The sequence below is a fragment of the Opisthorchis viverrini genome (assembly GCF_000715545.1).
Source record: "Opisthorchis viverrini unplaced genomic scaffold opera_v5_144, whole genome shotgun sequence".
Classification (NCBI taxonomy): Eukaryota; Metazoa; Platyhelminthes; class Trematoda; order Opisthorchiida; family Opisthorchiidae; genus Opisthorchis; species Opisthorchis viverrini.
This window is the reverse complement of record NW_008751800.1, coordinates 772,578-791,818: the sequence shown is the minus strand read 5'-3', so window position 1 is coordinate 791,818 and position 19,241 is coordinate 772,578. Positions and strand designations below refer to the sequence as shown.

The following is a 19,241-nucleotide window of genomic DNA, read 5'->3' as shown; positions in this document are numbered from 1 at the left end:
ACGAAACGCTTGGGTGCTGTCGGTGCTACTCGCCTTCCAGGATGGGGACCGCGTGATCCTCACTGTGCCTGGTTGGAGACACTACAATATATGGCTGTCAACCGATGTTAGTGGCGTTCTTGTTGTCAGTTTCTATCCAGATTGCCTGAGTTAATGTCTGGAGGTGTAGGCACCTCGGAATGATTGTGTTAAGCTAGCACGAAGCCCCTCTCCCATCCACCTTTATTCTTTGCTTTTCAATAAGTCTTTAAAATAAGTCATGGTTGTACGGCAGTGAAGCATCAGTGTTGAACACTGATGTCATGCTGTCGATGATGATGACGATGATGAGGTGTCCGTGAGGCAATATGTGAAAAAGACGTAACAGCAATTCACTCCCTCAATCGCCGCCTTGAGTGGTGGGCTGAGCACTTCCAAGAACAATCCACCTGGTCTCTTTCAGCACAACCGCTGAAAAAACGAAGCGGGTCCGGACGGAATACTGACACCAACCCACCATCAGAAACCCAGCGCGAGATTTCAATCCTGAAGCGCGACAAGGCACCTGGCCCGGATGGTCTACACTCCGCGCTCTTCAAAGAAGATGACGAGGTCCTTGTGAACAGTCTGACAGCTATACTGTAGAAGATTTAGAACAAAAACAGAATACCAGCCAAATGGAGCTCCTCAACCGTCATTCCAGTTTTCAAAAAGGGAGCAAGAATGTCATGCGAAAGTCATCATGGTATCAGCCTGGTATCCTCTCTGGCATTATTTTGCGAAAATTGATTTCCATCAAGTTTCGCAATTTTAGCTGGAGAGACAGATTCGTGAAAATCAATCCCTGGTCGAGGAAGCATCGACCATATCTTTACCTTGAAACAAATTCTTGAACAGCGCAACTCCTCCAGACGTCACACATTGGTGGTTTTTTTTAGATCTGAAAGCTGCTTTTGGTTCTGCCGATCGTCAGCAACTTTGGCACTCTGGCGATCAAAGGTGCCCCTCAAAATTCCTCTTCTTGATGCGGGCACTGTAAACGAACTCCTGTGGTCCCGTGCGAGTATACGGGAAGGTCTCGCCTGAGTTCATCATATCCAGTGGTATAAGAGAAGGCTGTGCTCTCTCCCCTTTCCTCTTCAACTTTGTCATTGATATGCTGCCTGAAATTTCTCTGCTTTACTCTGAAACCTCGGGAGTCGAAATGCTTCTGAGACGTTCCCTCACAGACATTGTGTGTGCGGACGATATTTCTCTCCTCGCTTCAGATCCTTCCCAAATGCAAACGATTTTAAATAACCTAAATAACTCTGCCGCACGGTTTGGCATGCATTTCACACCTGCAAAGTGCAAAGTGCTGCTACAATTCTAGAAGGGATCAAACCCACACCTCATGCTTGCAGATGAGCCAATCAACGTGGTAGATAAATCTATTTACGTGAGCAGCTGTATAAGTCCCGGTGGACTGGCTGGAGATGATATTATTTCTCGAATTGGAAAGGCCAGAACAGCTTTTGCCAACCTCTGACACCTATGTCGCCGATGTGACGCGAGTTTGTCTATGGTGAGTCTCGCCCCCGAACAAAATTACGGCGGGGAAGCTCAATGAGTTTCATGCATGCACCATCCAGTACAGCACAGTGGATTATAGGGATACAGAAACTGCCATACCGCGGTAAGGTCCATTCCCTTCAGAAGACTCACTTACCGCTATGGCTAGTGTGACTAGCTTCTCTATAGCTGTACAAAGGCAAGCCATCTCTTATAGCCGAACATCACGCCATTTGGACGGGTGTCACGTGCAGAACACGGACCGAACGGATGCATGCCCTGATTGGTCAGAATGCCAGCCAATCCGGATCGAGCATCTTTGACTCGACGACTCTCGCCCCCTCACGGTGCTTCTAGCTCGACCTTGTGGAACACTCTGTGACTACCTTATAAATACAGTTGTAATAATTTTCCTTTGTCTCCATGAAGGGCTGTGCAAAACTACCGTGCCTTTTGATATACCATAGTGGGCGGAGCAGGAAGCCAAGGGACCGATACAGAGTTGCACTACCGTCCATCAGGATACAACAACTGGCAATAACCCGAACCCACGATGTTAATTTCGGAAGAGTAACTTCAATTAATTTTACAGCAGCAACAGAAGCAGTTCGAAGAGGCTCCAATGGGGCTTGTTGGATCTCTGATGCTCAGTATGTCGGTGAACGCGACAAAAACGTTTGAGCCTCCGTCTTCTTCCGCAGATGCTGCTGCCAGGTCGACTACGGATTTCAATTTCGATGCTGAATCTGGACGAACTTTCGAAAGTTGGTTCAAGACATATGAAGACATGTGTCAAACCGACTTTGCTCGGTTTGACGATGCATGGAAAATTCGGCTGTAGCTGCGGAAACTGGGAACAGCTGAACATGATCGGTTCACAAATTTCATACTCCCAAAATTTCCTCGTGACCTTGGTTTTGCAGATACTGACAAAATTCTGGCCCAAATATTCGGTGAGCAAGCAAACTTGTTCAATATTCGTTATCAGTGTCTCAAGATTACCAAAAGGGGTACTGAGGATTTCATCACATATTCCGGTGTGGTCAACAGAGAATGCGAGCGCTTTCAGCTCTGCTCCATGACCGAGGATCAATTCAAGTGTCTCATCTTCGTGGCTGGTCTTCAATCGTCACACGATGCAGATATTCGGACCCGGCTACTGAATCGAATTCAACAGGATCCAGAGTTGGGGTTTCAGAGACTTGTCACCGATTGCCAGCATCTTATCAATCTCAAGGCTGAAGCTGCAATAATTGTGCATTTCAAATTCTCTCAGCCCGGTTCGGCATGAAAATTAACTGCCAAAAGTAAGTCAAATTCTAAATGAACTCCAAGAAAACCGCCCACACCCTTTTAGTATCGTGAAGAATGGCACTATTCACGCCACTATCCCTGCCGGAACCACAGATGCATTAGGTGCAGTCGAAAGGGTCACAAGGAAGAATGCTGGAGAGACAAATTCAAGAGCTCGCGCAAACACCGGCCCGACAAAAGGACGCAGGCAGGTGCCATGACCGCCGCATTCGGGATGAAATCACCCGGTCGACGTAAATTCGTCGCATTGTGCATCAATGGCACACCAGTTACCCTCCAACTGGATAGAGGTCCTTACTTCACTTTGATTGCAAAACAAACCTGGAACGTGTTTGGAAGGCCACCAGTGGAACCAAAAAGTACACAATTCTTAATGCATCTGGTGGAAGCCCCAAACTGGCCGGAAAGCTGAGATGTTCCGTAACGTTCAAAGGGATTCAACTTTGCTACTTGCTACCTTACGAACTATACAGGACTTGATCTCTTGGTCCTCAATTGGATTAATGAGCTTCAACACTTAGATCAACCCCTCAGTGCCGTTTGTAACGAAACAACTGCAAAAGGCCCCAATACATTCACGAGAGCACCACATTCTGACGATTTTGTGGTCGCCAGAGTTGCAGCGAAACCAGAGACCAGAGGGAGTAAACTTGAAGCGATGGCTATTAGCTCCTGGCGTCCGACACGGGCAGCTCTCTCACTTCGGTCAAGTTTGATTGCTCCCGCCACCATCCTGCAACATTCCACCCTCGTTTCAAACTCTCCAGGTTACAGTCGCAGATTCATGCGGATCGTTCTACCACGCTCCGTAAAGTCAAGAAAGGGGACCGGCAGAGGGAACGCCACAACAGTCACACACAGGCCAGACACTGACTAGAGAATATGAGGAATGGTCCCTGTGGTGGACACAGAGTCGAATATGGCAAACACGAGGCAAAAATGAGATCACCAGCACCATCACGTCAAGGCGGCCAACTTCCGACAACAGTCCGCAGCTCCGTAAGAGGAACACGCTACAATGGACAACGGACAGCCTTGACGTACCTCAGAAGTGGAGGGTGCCAGATCCAAGATCGGCATGCTCGCAGCCTTAGGGACGGACCTAAACGCGACTGCAGCTACATGACTCATCACAGTGCAGTTCAAAGCAGCAGTTAGTTGAACAGCTTTCTCAAGGAGAGGTTTACGAGGGCTAGCTGTCCCTAATAAATAAACATATTAATAATAATGTTTCTTCCCAAATTGTGGGTGGCATACCGTCTGGCATGATCATATGGTTACAGTCAGAACGAAGCACAACTGGGGGTTTTGTGAGGGTGCAGAATGCACAAAAAGAGGACAATGTCATAAATAGTGGGGAACATCCGATTAAATGGTAATATTAGGTTTCTTTCCCGACTTGTTGGGAAAAATGGGCATGAGGTCCGACTAGTTGAAAGAGAGCCAGCTGGCATGAACTAAAGCTTAAAACCATTGCTAGCCATGAGTGACCTTGAGCAAAAGTAGCCCGCGCCCTCGACACAATGCATTTTTCTGCAAAACCCCTGCAAGTGAACTAAAAACTCTAACCTCAAAATGTTACACTTCTTTGCATATGTCCTCGGTCCAAACAGCACCCTCATCCACCGTCACTCTTTCGCAATCGCTTTCGAAAATTATTGGCGCACATTCGGTTTTGAACTTGGTGTACTGGGGCTTCGGAAGTGGCTTCACAATCGTTCGTTGAGAAATTTGTGGGTTTATCCTATTGTGCCAAGAACCAGCGGCGCAAAAGTGAAGATGGAGATGGGGTAATTCATATTGGGAGCATATGGCTAATTTTGTCTCAAAAACGTGGTTTAATCTGAAACTAAGTAGACTCACTGGTTGCACTGTTGTAGGGCAATCAGGTGCGTAGGATAGGTTGGATGAGTCAAGTTGCTAATACATAGGGTGACCCGAACACCGCATTTGGATTTGAACTTGTGCAAGAGGCAAGCCGAAATTGCAGCAGAAAAACCAAGCTAGCCATATCTGAGCGAAAATTTATCGGGTACGGAAGAGCTCATCCCAGAGACGGGGCCGGGTGAAAAATTTGCTCGTAGCTATAACTACAGGCCTGAGTATGCGAGGGGTTGCGGTCGAGATTCTGGAGAAAATAGTTGCGGGAATTACATCTCACCGGGTATGACAGTGCCATGCTATCATCACACTGGCATTCTTCGGTTTATGGACAGCCCCGTAACGGCAGTCAAGGATGCCGCGGTCGGAGAAGGGATACGCTGTTCCATGGTAGCTGGTTCTAAGTGAGACGGATAGTGACACAGAGTGACATGCAGATGTGAGCTCATGGATAATTTCCCTTTCGTTGGGGAACCGTGTGAGTGTAGACCGGACACCAGCCAATTTGAATGAATGACAGTTCTAAGGGGCGTTTGGGAAACTGCAGTCGAAGTTCGAAGCTTGGGAAGAGGGGCAACGAGAAAGAAATGGAATGAGAGCAGTAGCGTGTGGCGGGTTTTAGGAGGCATTAGATACAACGGTGTCAATAGAAAAAAATATAAACGGGGATGACAGCAAGCTAAATAGTCCCAAGAAAGGTGAATACGTTTGCTGATTTAGAAGCCAAGTACTACTTGAGCCAGAGTAGGCGCCTAGTTTTGGGAAAGTGAAAACTTTGTCGTCGAGGTAGTTTGCAGGGAGGCTAGCCGTTGGACTAGTTGAGAACGGGCGGTAGTTTTTGGCTCACCAAAGCATCATGACACAGCATCCCTGATGTGCAGAAAGAGGGGTTAATATGAGCAATGAGAGTGGGCAAGTAGAAAGTGGATAAGTAACAGCTTCCCAGATGACTGATAAGAACTGTAGCTCGACTGAGGTCTATTACGTTAACCTAAAAGGAGAGTAACATTAAGGATCATCAGTCGCCTAGTCACTGCTCTCAACTCCAGAAAAAGAATGGTGCATGGCAAAAAACAGCCATTAAGTGCTAGTTGTGACTGCATGTAACAAGGAAATGGTAAGCTGTTAGCATTTTGTGCAAATGATCGCTCTAGATGACAGGAGGGAAGAAGACGTGTGCTACGTTTGGATGATGGAGTAGATTGCGGGGGGTGTGACCCCACTTCGCCGAAAGTGGCAACTCCTTGCACTTCGACGTCAGCCGTAATCCTCACACGGTACTCTCAGTTTGGCTGATGTTAGCTAAATCCAGTCAAAGCAAAGCACCAGACATTAATTAGAGCTGACAGAGTTACACAGGTATGGGACCAGGCTTTAGGAACTAGGACTAATTTGGCTGGGTACAAAACCTTAAGGCCGGAGGAAGGAAATGCGACCAGATCAGTGGAGACGGACTTGACGACAGTTACGACGGCAGGCGCTAGACATTCTCTGCAGTTCGTAGAGCGGAAGATGTAATCACTGGAAGTGAACGTCTGCATGAGAGATAGCTACAGTTGTAAGTTATAGATAAGAACACTTGGGAGGGTGGCTTTCGCACTTGCGGATTGGTGCTAAAGATTCAGGCTGGTAGGTGTAAGTGCTAGGACCTAGTAACGGGACAATCAGGGTGAGTGAACAGATTAGAAGGGCTTAGGGCCTATTTCAAAAAGTTTCCAGTGTAAGCTGAGACGCGAAAAGGCGCTCAGCTCCCTCAATAGAAAGGTAAGAATCGATGGCCTTTCAAAGGCCTACGTGAGATGAGATAGTATGGATATGCGAGGGGAGCTTGTTCCATAGTTTGGAATACAAGCGAAGGAAAAGGTTTTGTCTAAGGACAGCTCGACATGTCGACAGTGAGCGTAAACATTCAGAGTTACGGATATTATAGGGAATACAGGAAAAAAATCAGGGACGGATGTCCCGTGCAGAACACGGACCGAACGGATGCATGCCCTGATTGGTCAGAATGCCAGCCAATCCGGATCGAGCATCTTTGACTCGACGACTCTCGCCCCCTCACGGTGTTTCTAGCTCGACCTTGTGGAACACTCTGTGACTACCTTATAAATACAGTTGTAATAATTTTCCTTTGTCTCCATGAAGGGCTGTGCAAAACTCCCGTGCCTTTTGATATATCATAGTGGGCGGAGCAGGAAGCCAAGGGACCGATACAGATTAGCGCTACCGCTCAGTAAGCCACGGCAGTAGATTTGAAGTAAACTAGCCAGCAGTTCAGCATTGGACGTAGAGAAGCCAACATGGGAAAGCACTATGTAAAGAATCAAACAACAACAGACTTATGCACTCGTCTAGAACAGGACTCGCTTCGGTAGACCATACGAAAACAAAGTGAAATGGTTTCTCCTTGAGAGGAGCTATCAAAAACCAAAACCGGCGCCCAAATCGATTTGCACCCAAAAGCGCCCTAATTCTTGACTGAATACGAAACTCACAGGTCTTGTATAATACATGAGGATAGTGGCGAAGGGGCCAGTTCACTGCCTGTGACGACTCATGCACTGATATTGGGTGCGTGGATCAGCATGGAATCAGTTTGGTGGCTATCAATTCCAAGATACGAAGAGGTATGAACCTGCGGAGACTCATCAGCACCCGTGAATAGTTTGATCGCAGAAGAACTTCAGGGCTTCTTCCAGGTTACTGATGCGCATCTACTCTCTACATACTGGCACAAACAGCACAGAAGCAGTTGTCACCATGCATAACAGAGCAACATTGTACTGGTTATATTGTGCTGCTTTGTGGTGATGCTGTTCCTTCAAAGGTCCTTGATGACATTCACGTCAGACGGAATTCCGCACCCTTTCACCACCCATAATTAGGCACCACCACGGCCGGAAGCCTGTCACGAACGCGATTGGCTGTATGATTGGGCCGCTTGCTAGCGAGACCCAATGCCTGCTTTGATTGGCCGAAATTGTAAACCCTGCAGTTAAACGTATGCCGGGACCCTCCGAATACCCTTCTCCAACACCGCACTGAGAATACGTCGAAATTTCCAGAATGTTGTCACCCAATACGCTTTATGAGAGGCACTGTAGGTAGGATTTGACCTGTTTTCTGTGGTAAATACACGTTTCACACCAATGGTTATTGTATTGACAGGAGCTTTCACTGGGAGGGTTCAAACAAAGGACTTCCGCATTGCTCTTAATGCACTTCATTATGTGATAAAATATTCGGGTCCGCGGTGAATATATTTCTGAGCTAACCACCTAGGACTATCTTCATCCTCAACTCACCAAAAATTCAGTCACTCTGAAATTCTCAGAAGTGGAATAACTTCAGGCTACAATCTTGACAGCAAAATGCCACGGCACCCAAACCAAAAATGGCTTTGTGCTTGACTCACTGTTAAATAGCTTTCTCACAATACAACTGTGAATTAGATTAGGATGGATACGTGGTATGAGATCTAATATGAGGAAGAAAGAAATACATAAGTGCGAAAAATAGCAAACCTCGTAGGAGGAGCGCAAACAGATGCAGACTTGAGCACTAAGGGAAGGTAGGGAATCAAACGCCTTCAACGATTAGGTGCTTCTAGAAAAAGGGAGGGGTCATTTCAGCAACTTGTTGAACTAGCTTCTAAACGAGGCGGGACGGAAAATGACGTACCATCCAGTTGGAAGGCACAGGCCAACGAAAAAAACAAACGCGTGAACATTTTTTGTAACAGAATAAAGTAACAGCCGCTGCGTAATGAAGGTGAGAGTGTTTATATGTTACTTGTCGGCGAAGAGTATTGATGGGACACACACGGTTACGGTGAACATAATCAACGGGGAATGAATAGAAAGATAGGGTCCCATCCCAAACATAATGGAATCGCTCTAAGACGAGGCAAATTTAACTTTTATGGAGAATTTGGAAGTTAGCTGCATGTTCGAAAGGAACACCAGTCCTCGAGGTAGTTACAAACTCAGAGAGTATCCGCTGCCCACACATGGAGAAATGTGGAAACAAAATCGATTATTTGTCGGTACAGAACACAAATTACAAACTAATGTATATTTTATAGCGCCGAGTTATGTGTTACTAGGCCGCTAAAATGAAGAGGAAACTGAATATCAGTCTCTGTAGCCCACCTACTTTTCCGATTTGCAACGGCGAACCCCTACTGATACTTGGGACATCGCAAATTATGTTCATGCGCTAGTGACGAGTGGTTGCAGGGTCAGTGCATATTTTTGTTGTTGAATCACTTTGCTGGGTAAACAAAACAGGCGCTGGTAACCAAGTTAACGTGTGTCAACTAGCTAGTCCTGGGCAACTTGGAAGTATGATGGCCTTCCGTTTTCCTTCGGCGGCCTGGCAGCAGTGACACAAAAGGGGTTGGGTGGATAATTCTAGACGTCTTTCGAAACGTGGGGAAGCCTGATTTCTGCCAGAAATATTTTTCTTTTGGACACAACCTTTTTGACTTTCTGAAGCGATACACATCGACGTATTTTATTTGAAAAAAGGTCTGCTAGAAAGGATCTTCCAGGTCGTAAGCTGTGAAATTATCCAGTAATTCCATACAGTCATGATGAAGCCTAAATTTTTGTTTAGCCTCCTCTGTCCCAATCCACATGGTAATAACAAAAGTAAGTGTTTATTCTCCACTAGTGGGCGACATCCCGTCAGGCGTGATCAAAGTTTTACGGTGACTGGTGGGGTTTTGCGGGCAAAGGGAACTGCACGGAAAAGAAGCATGTCATAAACCGTGGACATCATCCGACGTAAAGTTTGAATTTGAAGGTAACGGGCAAAAAAACGATGAGAATCATGCCAGGCACATGACGAGAAAAGTGATAATTGCTGAAAAAAGGAACCAGAACAGCATAATCCAGTCGGTCAATTAGGACTAAAACCTGAAACCACCACTGAGGCCTCGTGGCCTTGGACTGTTGGGCCTATAATAACAATAATAATAATAATAATAGCAATAATAAGAAGGTTTATTCCCAACTTGTGGGCGGTATACTGTTAGGTATGATCAAAACGTTGCCGCCAGAATAAAAGCATAACTAGCAGGGATTGTGGGCACCCGGGGGCTTGGAAAAGGAACATTGCCATAGTTGGTGGGCTTTATCTGACGTACACGTGGTCACCACTAAATCCGCAAGGGCGAGGAAGCACGGTTACTATGCTTTTTTGAAAGGGAACATCGAGCAAGATCAGATCGTTAAGATTTGAACGTGGCGGATGAAAAGCAAAGCGAGTGAACGCAAAACAAGAGGTTTCCTGTCTGACATATGACAAGAAAGGTGTAATGGTGAAGGAAGAGGAACCAGAACATAAGATATGGTGCAGCAGCAGGGTTGGCGTCATCCGGTTGGTCATGTTGAACTGAAACCCATACCCACCGCTGAGGCCTCGTGGCCTTTGAATGTTGTGCACATGGCCAGGGTCACAAAAACCAGATCGAGCCGGGGACACAAAAATCCCAAGTGTATTTGATGAGGTGGAAGGACTGGCAATGCTGATAAAAGGTAACAAGAATATCAGAAACATGGTGTACAGTGTAAATATAGAGATTCACTGTTGTTTAGGATATAGTGGAGTTGTGTGTAACGGTTCCTTTGTAGTGTGAGTTGGCGACAAGAGACAGGCCAGAAAGCGGTCTGTACAAAAAACTATTAACTTTTTGGAGCGCACAGACTGAAAGTTCACCGAAACGGCTAAATTCGAGCGAAAGTTTCAGTAGACTTGAATAAAAGCATTTCGCAGGCGGCTTAGCCCAAGTGTAGAGTTTGTTCCAATTTGAAGTTAAACAAACGTGTGGGCGAAAGTTACGGTCAAGAGTACCAATGGAATGATTGAGGGTGTGCTATCAAACTGAGTTTGGCAAAGTGGTGTCATCATTGGTTTGAAATACATTGAATTTCCGACAGCCCCGTAATGGATGTCATATTTATTGTCATTGGGCTGGGATGTGCAATCCTTTAATCAGCAGATTTTTTTCAGGATGGCCAAAGTGAAGTATTCTTGAAGTTAGCTTGAGAAAAACATTACAAACTGCGCGAAACAAAAAGGACTTACTAACAATGGTTTCGCTGCTCCGTAACGTCAAACCGGGAGGACGCCATAGCACGCAAAATATAGTGCAACATCAGACTGATAGCCTTAGGTCGCGAATTGTTTAATTTTGTTCTACATTGACTCGAACGCCTGGCGGAATAGGCCCGTGAGAGCCGGCCTAGCTTTCATCTATGGAGTAGGCGTATAGGTCATACCACTTTTATCCAATCACTGAAAAGTTAGCGCCACTTTCAGCGACCAAAAATAGTCTTCCGAATATTTTCCTTCTCAGACAATACAGCGGTAATGCTGGTTTACATGGTCTTAACGATAAGCGTACAAGATGGAACACGACATTCCCGTCTGCCTGCTCAAGCAAGGCAAGATCGGCCTCGTCGGAGGGTCAAACTAGGTGGCATACACGTGCGTGTATGTAGTCAGCCAGATTCTAGAGAATGGAGAGTGAATCTATTCAGGACTTGTCAAATAACCAGCGTTTGCCTTAACTCTCATGCCATCCGAGAGGCCAATGACATGAAAGCATATATTAGTACATGTTAGCACAGCGGGGAGTCCTTTTATTTGCAGCAAAGGTGCTGAGTTCCCTTGAAACAAAATGACCTTCTCGGGAGTCGTCGAATACGCATAAGCTTCTGCCAGCTCTACTGATTGTTCTCAGACGAGACGAAACTATAAAACGTGGTACCGACGAGCCTCGTGATTTATTTGTTCCTCTCGCTCCGTAATATGCGCTTTTCCTAACCATCCCGTAAGTTCGGTTGTCGAGCCCCAACAAAGCACTTCTGAATATGCCCGGGAGTATAACCTCTTATGTTTGGTTGACCATAATCCACAGACACTTCAAGATATTCTCCACCATAAATGAAGGCGTTCTGCAATAAGCAAGAGTCTTTCGATGAAAAGCAGAAAACTTTTCAGTTTAATAAATTCGAAGCATTCCAAATTTGGGATGTTTCAGAGAGTTCAGTCCAGTATTGCCCGCATTTGCACTTGTGCGCTGGAAAGAAGTGTGACAGCGGATTCACACGGGTAAACAGCCTGGGAGTTGCGCAAATTAACAACAGCAAAAAGTATGCAAACACTTCGTCAAGGAGCTCACACTAATGTCCGAAGATGGCTTGATGCTCCGTAATGGTTGACAGCGTGGACTTGAAAAACGTCGAAAATCTTTGGTCAAGATCAAGTTTTATAAATGGTGACTAGGGTCTTGGGCGATGTCATCAAACATTCAAGGATAAAAAGTATAATGGGGCTGTTTTTGATCAACAGCGCTGAAACACGATCGCGTGCATCTGTCAGTATCGAAGTTAGGAGAGTCGAACACACTGAAGGTCTCTTAATTTCCTCAGCCCTGACACACATCCTCACTCACACAGAGCAACAAAACTAGTGAATAAAATTCAGGAGGGATAACTCGCTACATTGTCCTGGACAGAAAGAGCAGGGTACCGAAACCCATTTCAAACTAAGCATACTTCTTTTTAACCCATGTGTAGTAGCTAAGTAAGTGACAGGAAACTTCCAATATCATTTCACAGTGATAAACATGACTAGTCAAACGGCACCCTTTTGCTTGCTTCTCCGTCCACTTGGAAACTTATTCACCTGAACTGACGAAACTTTTGTTTCAAAAGCAAAAATTTGCCCGGTAATAAATCCAGAGACTTTATATCAAACGCCTTTTAAATGATACCTTTCCGAAGTTATTTCGCGAAGGCACACAAACTTTGGAATCGGGGAAAATAAGCTCATTCTTGACATATATAAAGCGGGAGGCGTCAGAGCATTACAACTGCGCATCTCTGGAATACCGGCACAGTTGACCCCGCGTCTAAATTCAAGTCAGTAAATCTAACAAATCAGAAATCTGGCTGTTGTTTTCGTCCACGATCCCTACAATAAAATGATTAGATGTAAAATGACGCAGGTTTGCGTTGAGCGATTAAGGCACGTGTGCTTATTACTGTTATATTAAAGGTGATGAGGTTGAAGCCGTTGGACACGAGCGTCCGACACATACAATTTAGTCTTCTGATGGATCGCCCTATTGACGCGCGTTCAGTCGAATTTAACAACTAACCAATTCATCAAAATGCGACATTTCGGAGTGAAAGGCTCTATTTTACTCGTCAAAGTTGTGCAGATAAGAGCATTGTGCGTCCTTTGATCGGCCGATTCCGCAGTGGTTTGAAGGCTCATTATGGTTGTAAAGTGAAATGTGTGTGATAAAGAGGTAGTTGTCCAATCCGTGGGTCCCCATAGAGAGAATTTAAGGTAACCTGTTCACAATTCGAGCACGCAAAAACTGATGCATGTACCACGCGCACAAGCCAACTTGTCTCCGAAAACTGTCTACAAATCTCGGGAAATGTTATTGTTTCGCTTCATATCCAAACCAATCTTTGTTGGTTTCTTCCACATTATTTGTTCCAGTTTAAGTGTGCAGGTTAAAACACCCATTTACAGTCAAAACCTGAATGCACCAGTGAGAATAAAACTACCTTGAGACAAATATCAAGCACTGCGATTTGAACAACCAGAACGAAAAAACTAACTGCAATTGAGTGGCAGTTCAAATTCAGGGAGCTGCAACGCATTTGAAACTCGACTGTATCTGCTTGCACGTCTCTCATATGACCTTATGTGTGCCCTTCTCTCTCTCCCTATTGCAGGTATCACGGACGAGCCACCACGAGCCCCGAGCAGGAAAGAGTAACCCTCTTGTATACCCCCCTGATTGACCTTGACCTGACTTTGGACCCCCGTCTTTCGGTTCCGGTTTTGGTTTAATACACGTTTGTCGTTGCCACGCTCCGGTGTTCTTTTCTGTCCCACCCAACCTGTGCGCATGTGTGCTGTCTATACCGTGTGGATTCATTAATACCAGTCCGTATATCTGCACATTTCAGAACCGACTTGTGCCGTCGATACATCCTCTCGGACGTCGAATACCGCTGACTTCCTGACGTCCCACGCTACAAAGCATTCATTTTCGAGCAGCGGCGATCACGCGCCTTGCGCCGCCATCCCCATTCTGATTGGCGTGAACATTTAAATTTGGAAACTGTGCGGGATGGAAGTTTATGACTGACCTTGTTGGACGTAGCATATAAATATAATAGGGTTGTTTGTGTTAAAATTTACATTGTTAACAGCTTTCCAAAAGTAATGGATGCGAATAATGTGCATTTCTGAGTAGTTTAACATTGCCTGCTTTAGGCAAGTGGAATCGTCAATGCTGTCCCTAAATCTAACTCTATCTCAAGCGGACGATGATTTTTGTGTGCAATTTCGCTAACACCAAAGCGAATACTTAGAATAGCTCAAAGTTAGCAGCTATTTTTACTGCTGTATTTTTACTGTCTTCACTCAGCGTCCATCAATATTTATGACACGGTTCGTCGTTCGATAGAATTGATTCGCATACATGTAATTATGTGTTATCCTAAGTGCACACCTCGAAAACCATTCTTCATGTGAATCGTGTTCGCTATACACAGGAGCCGGTATTGTCACTGACCGTCCTAACTCTCGTCCATATTAACGGAACCGTCGGTGCATCCTTCACAACCAGCTGAACAAAATTACCGTTTGCAGCTATGCCAGAGAAAGTTACCCATTTTCTATTTCTGGTAGTCCACTATTGAAGCGACGTTTTATGGGTGGATGAAGGGGGTATCAATCAGCTGAGAATGAGGGCAGCTATTGAAGTATGTAGTGATCGATTCCTGCTAGTTATGTCACGATTGTTGATGTGGAACCTTGCTAACTCAGTTTCGGCTGTTAAGCATTCTTCCCAGTCTTCGTCCATAGAGATCACCTGAACCCCTACCTTCAAAGAATCACCGCCCCCTCTTGCTTCCATAGCGCGCTTGTTACGTGTTTAACGAATACGCAAGGATGGCTTCCACGCATCGGCGGTTCTAAATGCCAAGTAGGAAACAACCAACGGGATAATACCCCAAGTCTACAGTGCGCTTGTATCCTGAGATCTTCGGTGCCCGGACTGGATAATTTCTGTTTTTGATGAAAGCGTAATGAAGTTTCGGCTTACAAGCAACATGCTTGAAGTGAAGCACCCCAGAAGCGCCTCGGTCACATGTAGGCCGCAAAGCGCCTGCATGCATTTCTAAACATATGCTGCGTTAACCACCGATCTTATGTTGACCCGGAGGCGCCGGACCACACTAAAGATATATACAAAAAGGGAGAATTGTGCCCCTTTTTCTGACCTATGTAGGTTTGATTTCAACTCAAGGCCTGGGTTTCTTGGTTGCCGTGAAGGTTGCGTTGTCAGGAAGTGTGAAGCCATTTGTTTGGAAAAATAAATATGCCATAACCGATTGCAAGCAAATTACAGAATCATCAAAAATTTGTTCCGCAGTTGTACCTGGAAAATAAATGGAAAAATAATTAGTAACAGCCAACCTAACGGGAGGGACCAGAGCCCCGTTCACCTAGCTTGCGTGAAAGACATACTGCTTACCACTGTTACACTACATTGAGGAGGGAGTGGATTTTACGACAGAAAAAACCCACCTGCCACTCACACATCCAACAAGACACGACAGTTAACAGGCATGAAATCAATTAATGAACAAAGCTACCTTCGTCTTCCTAAGCGCATGCGCCTAGGGGACTCACCGCGAAATCCGGTTATGCCGATCGAACATAGAGCAAAAAATGTCAACCCGTCGAACGAGCTGTCAATGCAACTGTAATGCAGCTACGCGTCTCCAGGGGCCGCCAAAGACCTTAGACTTGCACACTTCCTTACAGTGCACCATTCTCTTGGACCACATGTCACATGTGGTAGCCATTCCGCTACACTTATATGTCGAATCTGCCTGAATTACGTCACCATACTTCTCAAACAAACCACGCAGGCGCACAGACGTAAACGACAATCATTCAAGCTTCTATTATCGCAAAGAGACACAGCCATGGACCCAAATGAACTCCAGGTTTCTCGGGTACCATGCAGATCACAAACAGGATTACCAAGCGGTGCAGTTTATTGCCCAACTCAACCACCAGGAAAGTGAGATTTGATGAAAGACCTTCCGAGTGAACGAATGTAACAATATCTGAGCTTTTAATGGTTGATTTAGGAGAACGCATGTTGACAGGATGATGCGCTATTCGGGTTAGAGTGAATTTCCCTTTTTTCAGGAAGCTAGGTGGAAGGAATTAAAATAGATCAATAACACAACTCTAGCAGGATTACGTTGGTACCTAGTTCAACTTCCAGGTAGTTGTGAATGGAAGGCGCGTTACGGAGAAAGGCTTGCAATGACATAAAAGAAGCCCGGGAAATTGTCACATACACCTAGCAAAATGGTTCATTGGCGCTCATTCCAGAGGGTATTGGGAAGAATTGGAGAAGAGAATTTGTTGCCTGGGCTACGGTCGGTCACGAAAAGACAGCACCTTACCGTGTTTGAAAGTTTTGTCCACTTCTGTGACACACCTTTGCATACTGAAAGTTGTCCGTGTGACGTTCAGTGTCTGTCACACCAGGTCGGTGAATGGATAGACGTCAGAACATAACAGTAATCCGGCTTGACAGAGTGAGGGTTGGAACATGTGCAGCGGCATTTTTACTACAAGTTGCACTCCTCTGCAAGTGTCATAGCAACCGCCGCTACCTTGGGGCCACGATGTTAGCCAAAGGCTTAGTCCTTCTGTCCCGCATGCAATGATGAACTGTATGAATACCTGTAGCTTCACACCATATCGGCCTCATGTAGTTCCGCCTGACTGGACGCTTTACCTGCTAACTACAGCGGAATGAACAAGCAAAAAGAGGCCACTGTTGATATCCCGCGTCTTTTTTCAAAGTCACCTCCCTACTTCGTCCCTTCTGATTTAGGGGTCGCTTTTAGGTGGATCCCAGCCACAAGTATGTCACCCTCGCAGCAAAAAGATGCACAGTAACATACCACCACTCACGCCGGTCCTCTTCTCATATCTCTTATTTCTGTCCTTGTCGTGATTACTAATGTGCAAACTCTATAACCCATTCAGCAACCACCTACACAGACGCGCATTCCTGACGCTACTGATGTTTTCGCTCGAGATTTCTTTCATAAGTTAAACCGAACTAACCGAGAAGCTGCTTCATCCTTATTTGACATCATCAGCAGTGCCCGAAGCGTTTTGAACCCGCCACTTTCCAGTCAGTAGTTGTTCACTCAGCCAGTCAGCCATGAGCGGCTAAAGAGCAGAAGTGTTAGCTCCTTCTTGGGCGGGACATAATGCCACTCATCGTTCAGTTACGGAAACCACATTACGCCGCCACGACTGTTGCAAGAGAGGTGGAGGTCACACATTAAGGCGACCTTCAATGTCTGGACGTACAGGACCACCACGCGAGTTTTTCATCCCTCAAAAATGCTACCCATCAACAAGAAGACCAGCAAACAAGCAGAGATATCCAGGCCTGTGGAATGACCGAACCAGAATACTTTTCCAATCATATGGTAGGCAGAACGGTGAGACAGCTTGATCTGGCTTGGGGTAGGTACACAACAGACAACGTTTTTATGGCAGTTCGAGAAGGTGGTACCGCAGGCCCTGTGACTATAGAATTGGGTGCAAGACTGCTGAGTCGAGCGTTTCAATGGAACAGCGTTGGTACTGTAAAAGCCCACCTCACCATGACATACCGCTATATTAAGCACGTTTTTAATTCACTGGTTCTTTACATATTCTACATTGGACAAGACATGGCTTACGAAAGATACACTGGGTTTTGGTACTCCAAACTTTTATGTTGCGCCACTTTGGAAACCCAATATACCAAGGACTGTGGTACCCAGAAATTGTATCATTCTTTCTTGAGTCTATATCTTCATTCACCGTGTGTCCGCCTTTTAAAGGCACAGCGTGCAGACCATAGCTAAGATCTCGGCTTATCCAGTCTCTTGGTGAATTACTCCCGGCACTCAAGGTGTCATATGCACAGTTGGTCGTGTATATATCTGTGACTGTTTGACTTCAGCTTGTAAACTATCTATGTGCCCAGTTTTTGCTTCTTTCGTTGATTTGGGTACGTTAGCGGTGCAGACGCAAGTTGTCCCTTCAGAACTCCCAAGCAACTTCACCTATTTCATTTTCCCACCCTTTCATATCTTTGAATTTCCGTATTAACTGGGAGCTCGTGCTTCATGAAACGCTTTCTAGTCCGACGTTTGGTGCTGGCTACACCCGACCGGACTGTTAGCTTTCTGTTCTTGATACGGTAGGAGTTAGACAGAACACGAGGTGGTCCGTACAGAGTGTTTAACCCTATCTACGGGATTCATCTAGCGCTTTCGGATGCAACTAGTTGGAAACCGATTTGCTGATTTCGGGCCATCCTCGCCAGGCCCACTGCCAATTCTGCTGGAAGCATGCACGTAAGACCGGCTGGCCCATTGCTTACAGGTTGACAAATCCCCCTCTGCCCGACCAGCCTGAACTACGTTCGCTGCGACTGTTATATCATCGCTGGTACGCCTGTCTGCCTCCCAGATTGCAGGCCGCGACTTCTGTTTGATGTTTTGACTGTCCACATCAGCGTTGAAGCCTGTTAGCTCCCGGTGCACGAGAACCCCCGATTACTGATTCGACCGCACGCTTGACATGACGTTCCCACAACCCGCAATCCGATTAAAAGATTTGCCAAGCGGTCATCGTGCATTTCGGTTAGTCAGCTAATGCGGTGTGGTAAAAAGCTACTTTCCTGTCATCAGACTGGCCAAATGCCTAGCCACCCAATAACCTAACCAACCTGTTTTACAACGATAACGTCGACCATGAGTTGTCTGAATTTGCAATGGGATTTTTAATTGAATCACCGGTTTTTCTTGACGAATGACTGATTATTAATTGGAATGAGCCGTCAGTTTCTTCTCCAACTATAAACTTAACTGCTGAATACGCTCCACAGAGATGTATCAAGAACCCTGGTAGCTGTAATGCTTTATTTATAATGACATACTTTTTTAGATTTGTCGACGAAACTAGAACTTTGCTATGATTGAGTCAAGTTGGTGGATTTCAGGACGTCTCATGAATGCATCTGTGAGAAGGAGGCATTGTAATACTATCTACTTGTTGGTCTTGAATAAAAATCGCACTTCCATCTAAGGCTAAAATAACAGCTCTTCTAGGTCACTGAGTAGAATAATTAGGTCCACAAATCAATGACGAATGAGCCGAAAGTCTCTTGTTAGTGTGACTTTGGTGAACAAGTAAAGTAAGCCCAATCGGACCACAAAGTTCTGATTTACAGTAACTACCCCGACATCCTCCACGAAAGCAATATCTTGACAATCCATTGACACATCTTCCTATGTAGCCGGCTAGGACCTTATCAGCGTGTTCGGATAAATTAACAAGCAAAGTGACCGATACAAAATCACAAAATCACAATAGGAAAG

General features: G+C 45.6%; 2 protein-coding genes across 2 annotated transcripts in view; one reads left to right on the top strand and one right to left on the bottom strand.

Annotated features, from left to right (window-relative positions):
* Positions 1–1,737, bottom strand: part of T265_06729 (hypothetical protein) — a gene marked incomplete at both ends in the record, with an annotated part of 10,074 nt that extends 8,337 nt beyond the window's left edge. The window contains one exon of the mRNA XM_009172066.1: positions 1,688–1,737. The remainder of the gene's footprint in view (positions 1–1,687) is intronic.
* An 8,340-nt stretch (positions 1,738–10,077) lies between these two features.
* Positions 10,078–19,241, top strand: part of T265_06728 (hypothetical protein) — a gene marked incomplete at both ends in the record, with an annotated part of 21,502 nt that continues 12,338 nt past the window's right edge. Inside the window, one exon of the mRNA XM_009172065.1 lies at positions 10,078–10,223. Coding sequence (XP_009170329.1) covers positions 10,078–10,223 — 146 coding nt within the window. The remainder of the gene's footprint in view (positions 10,224–19,241) is intronic.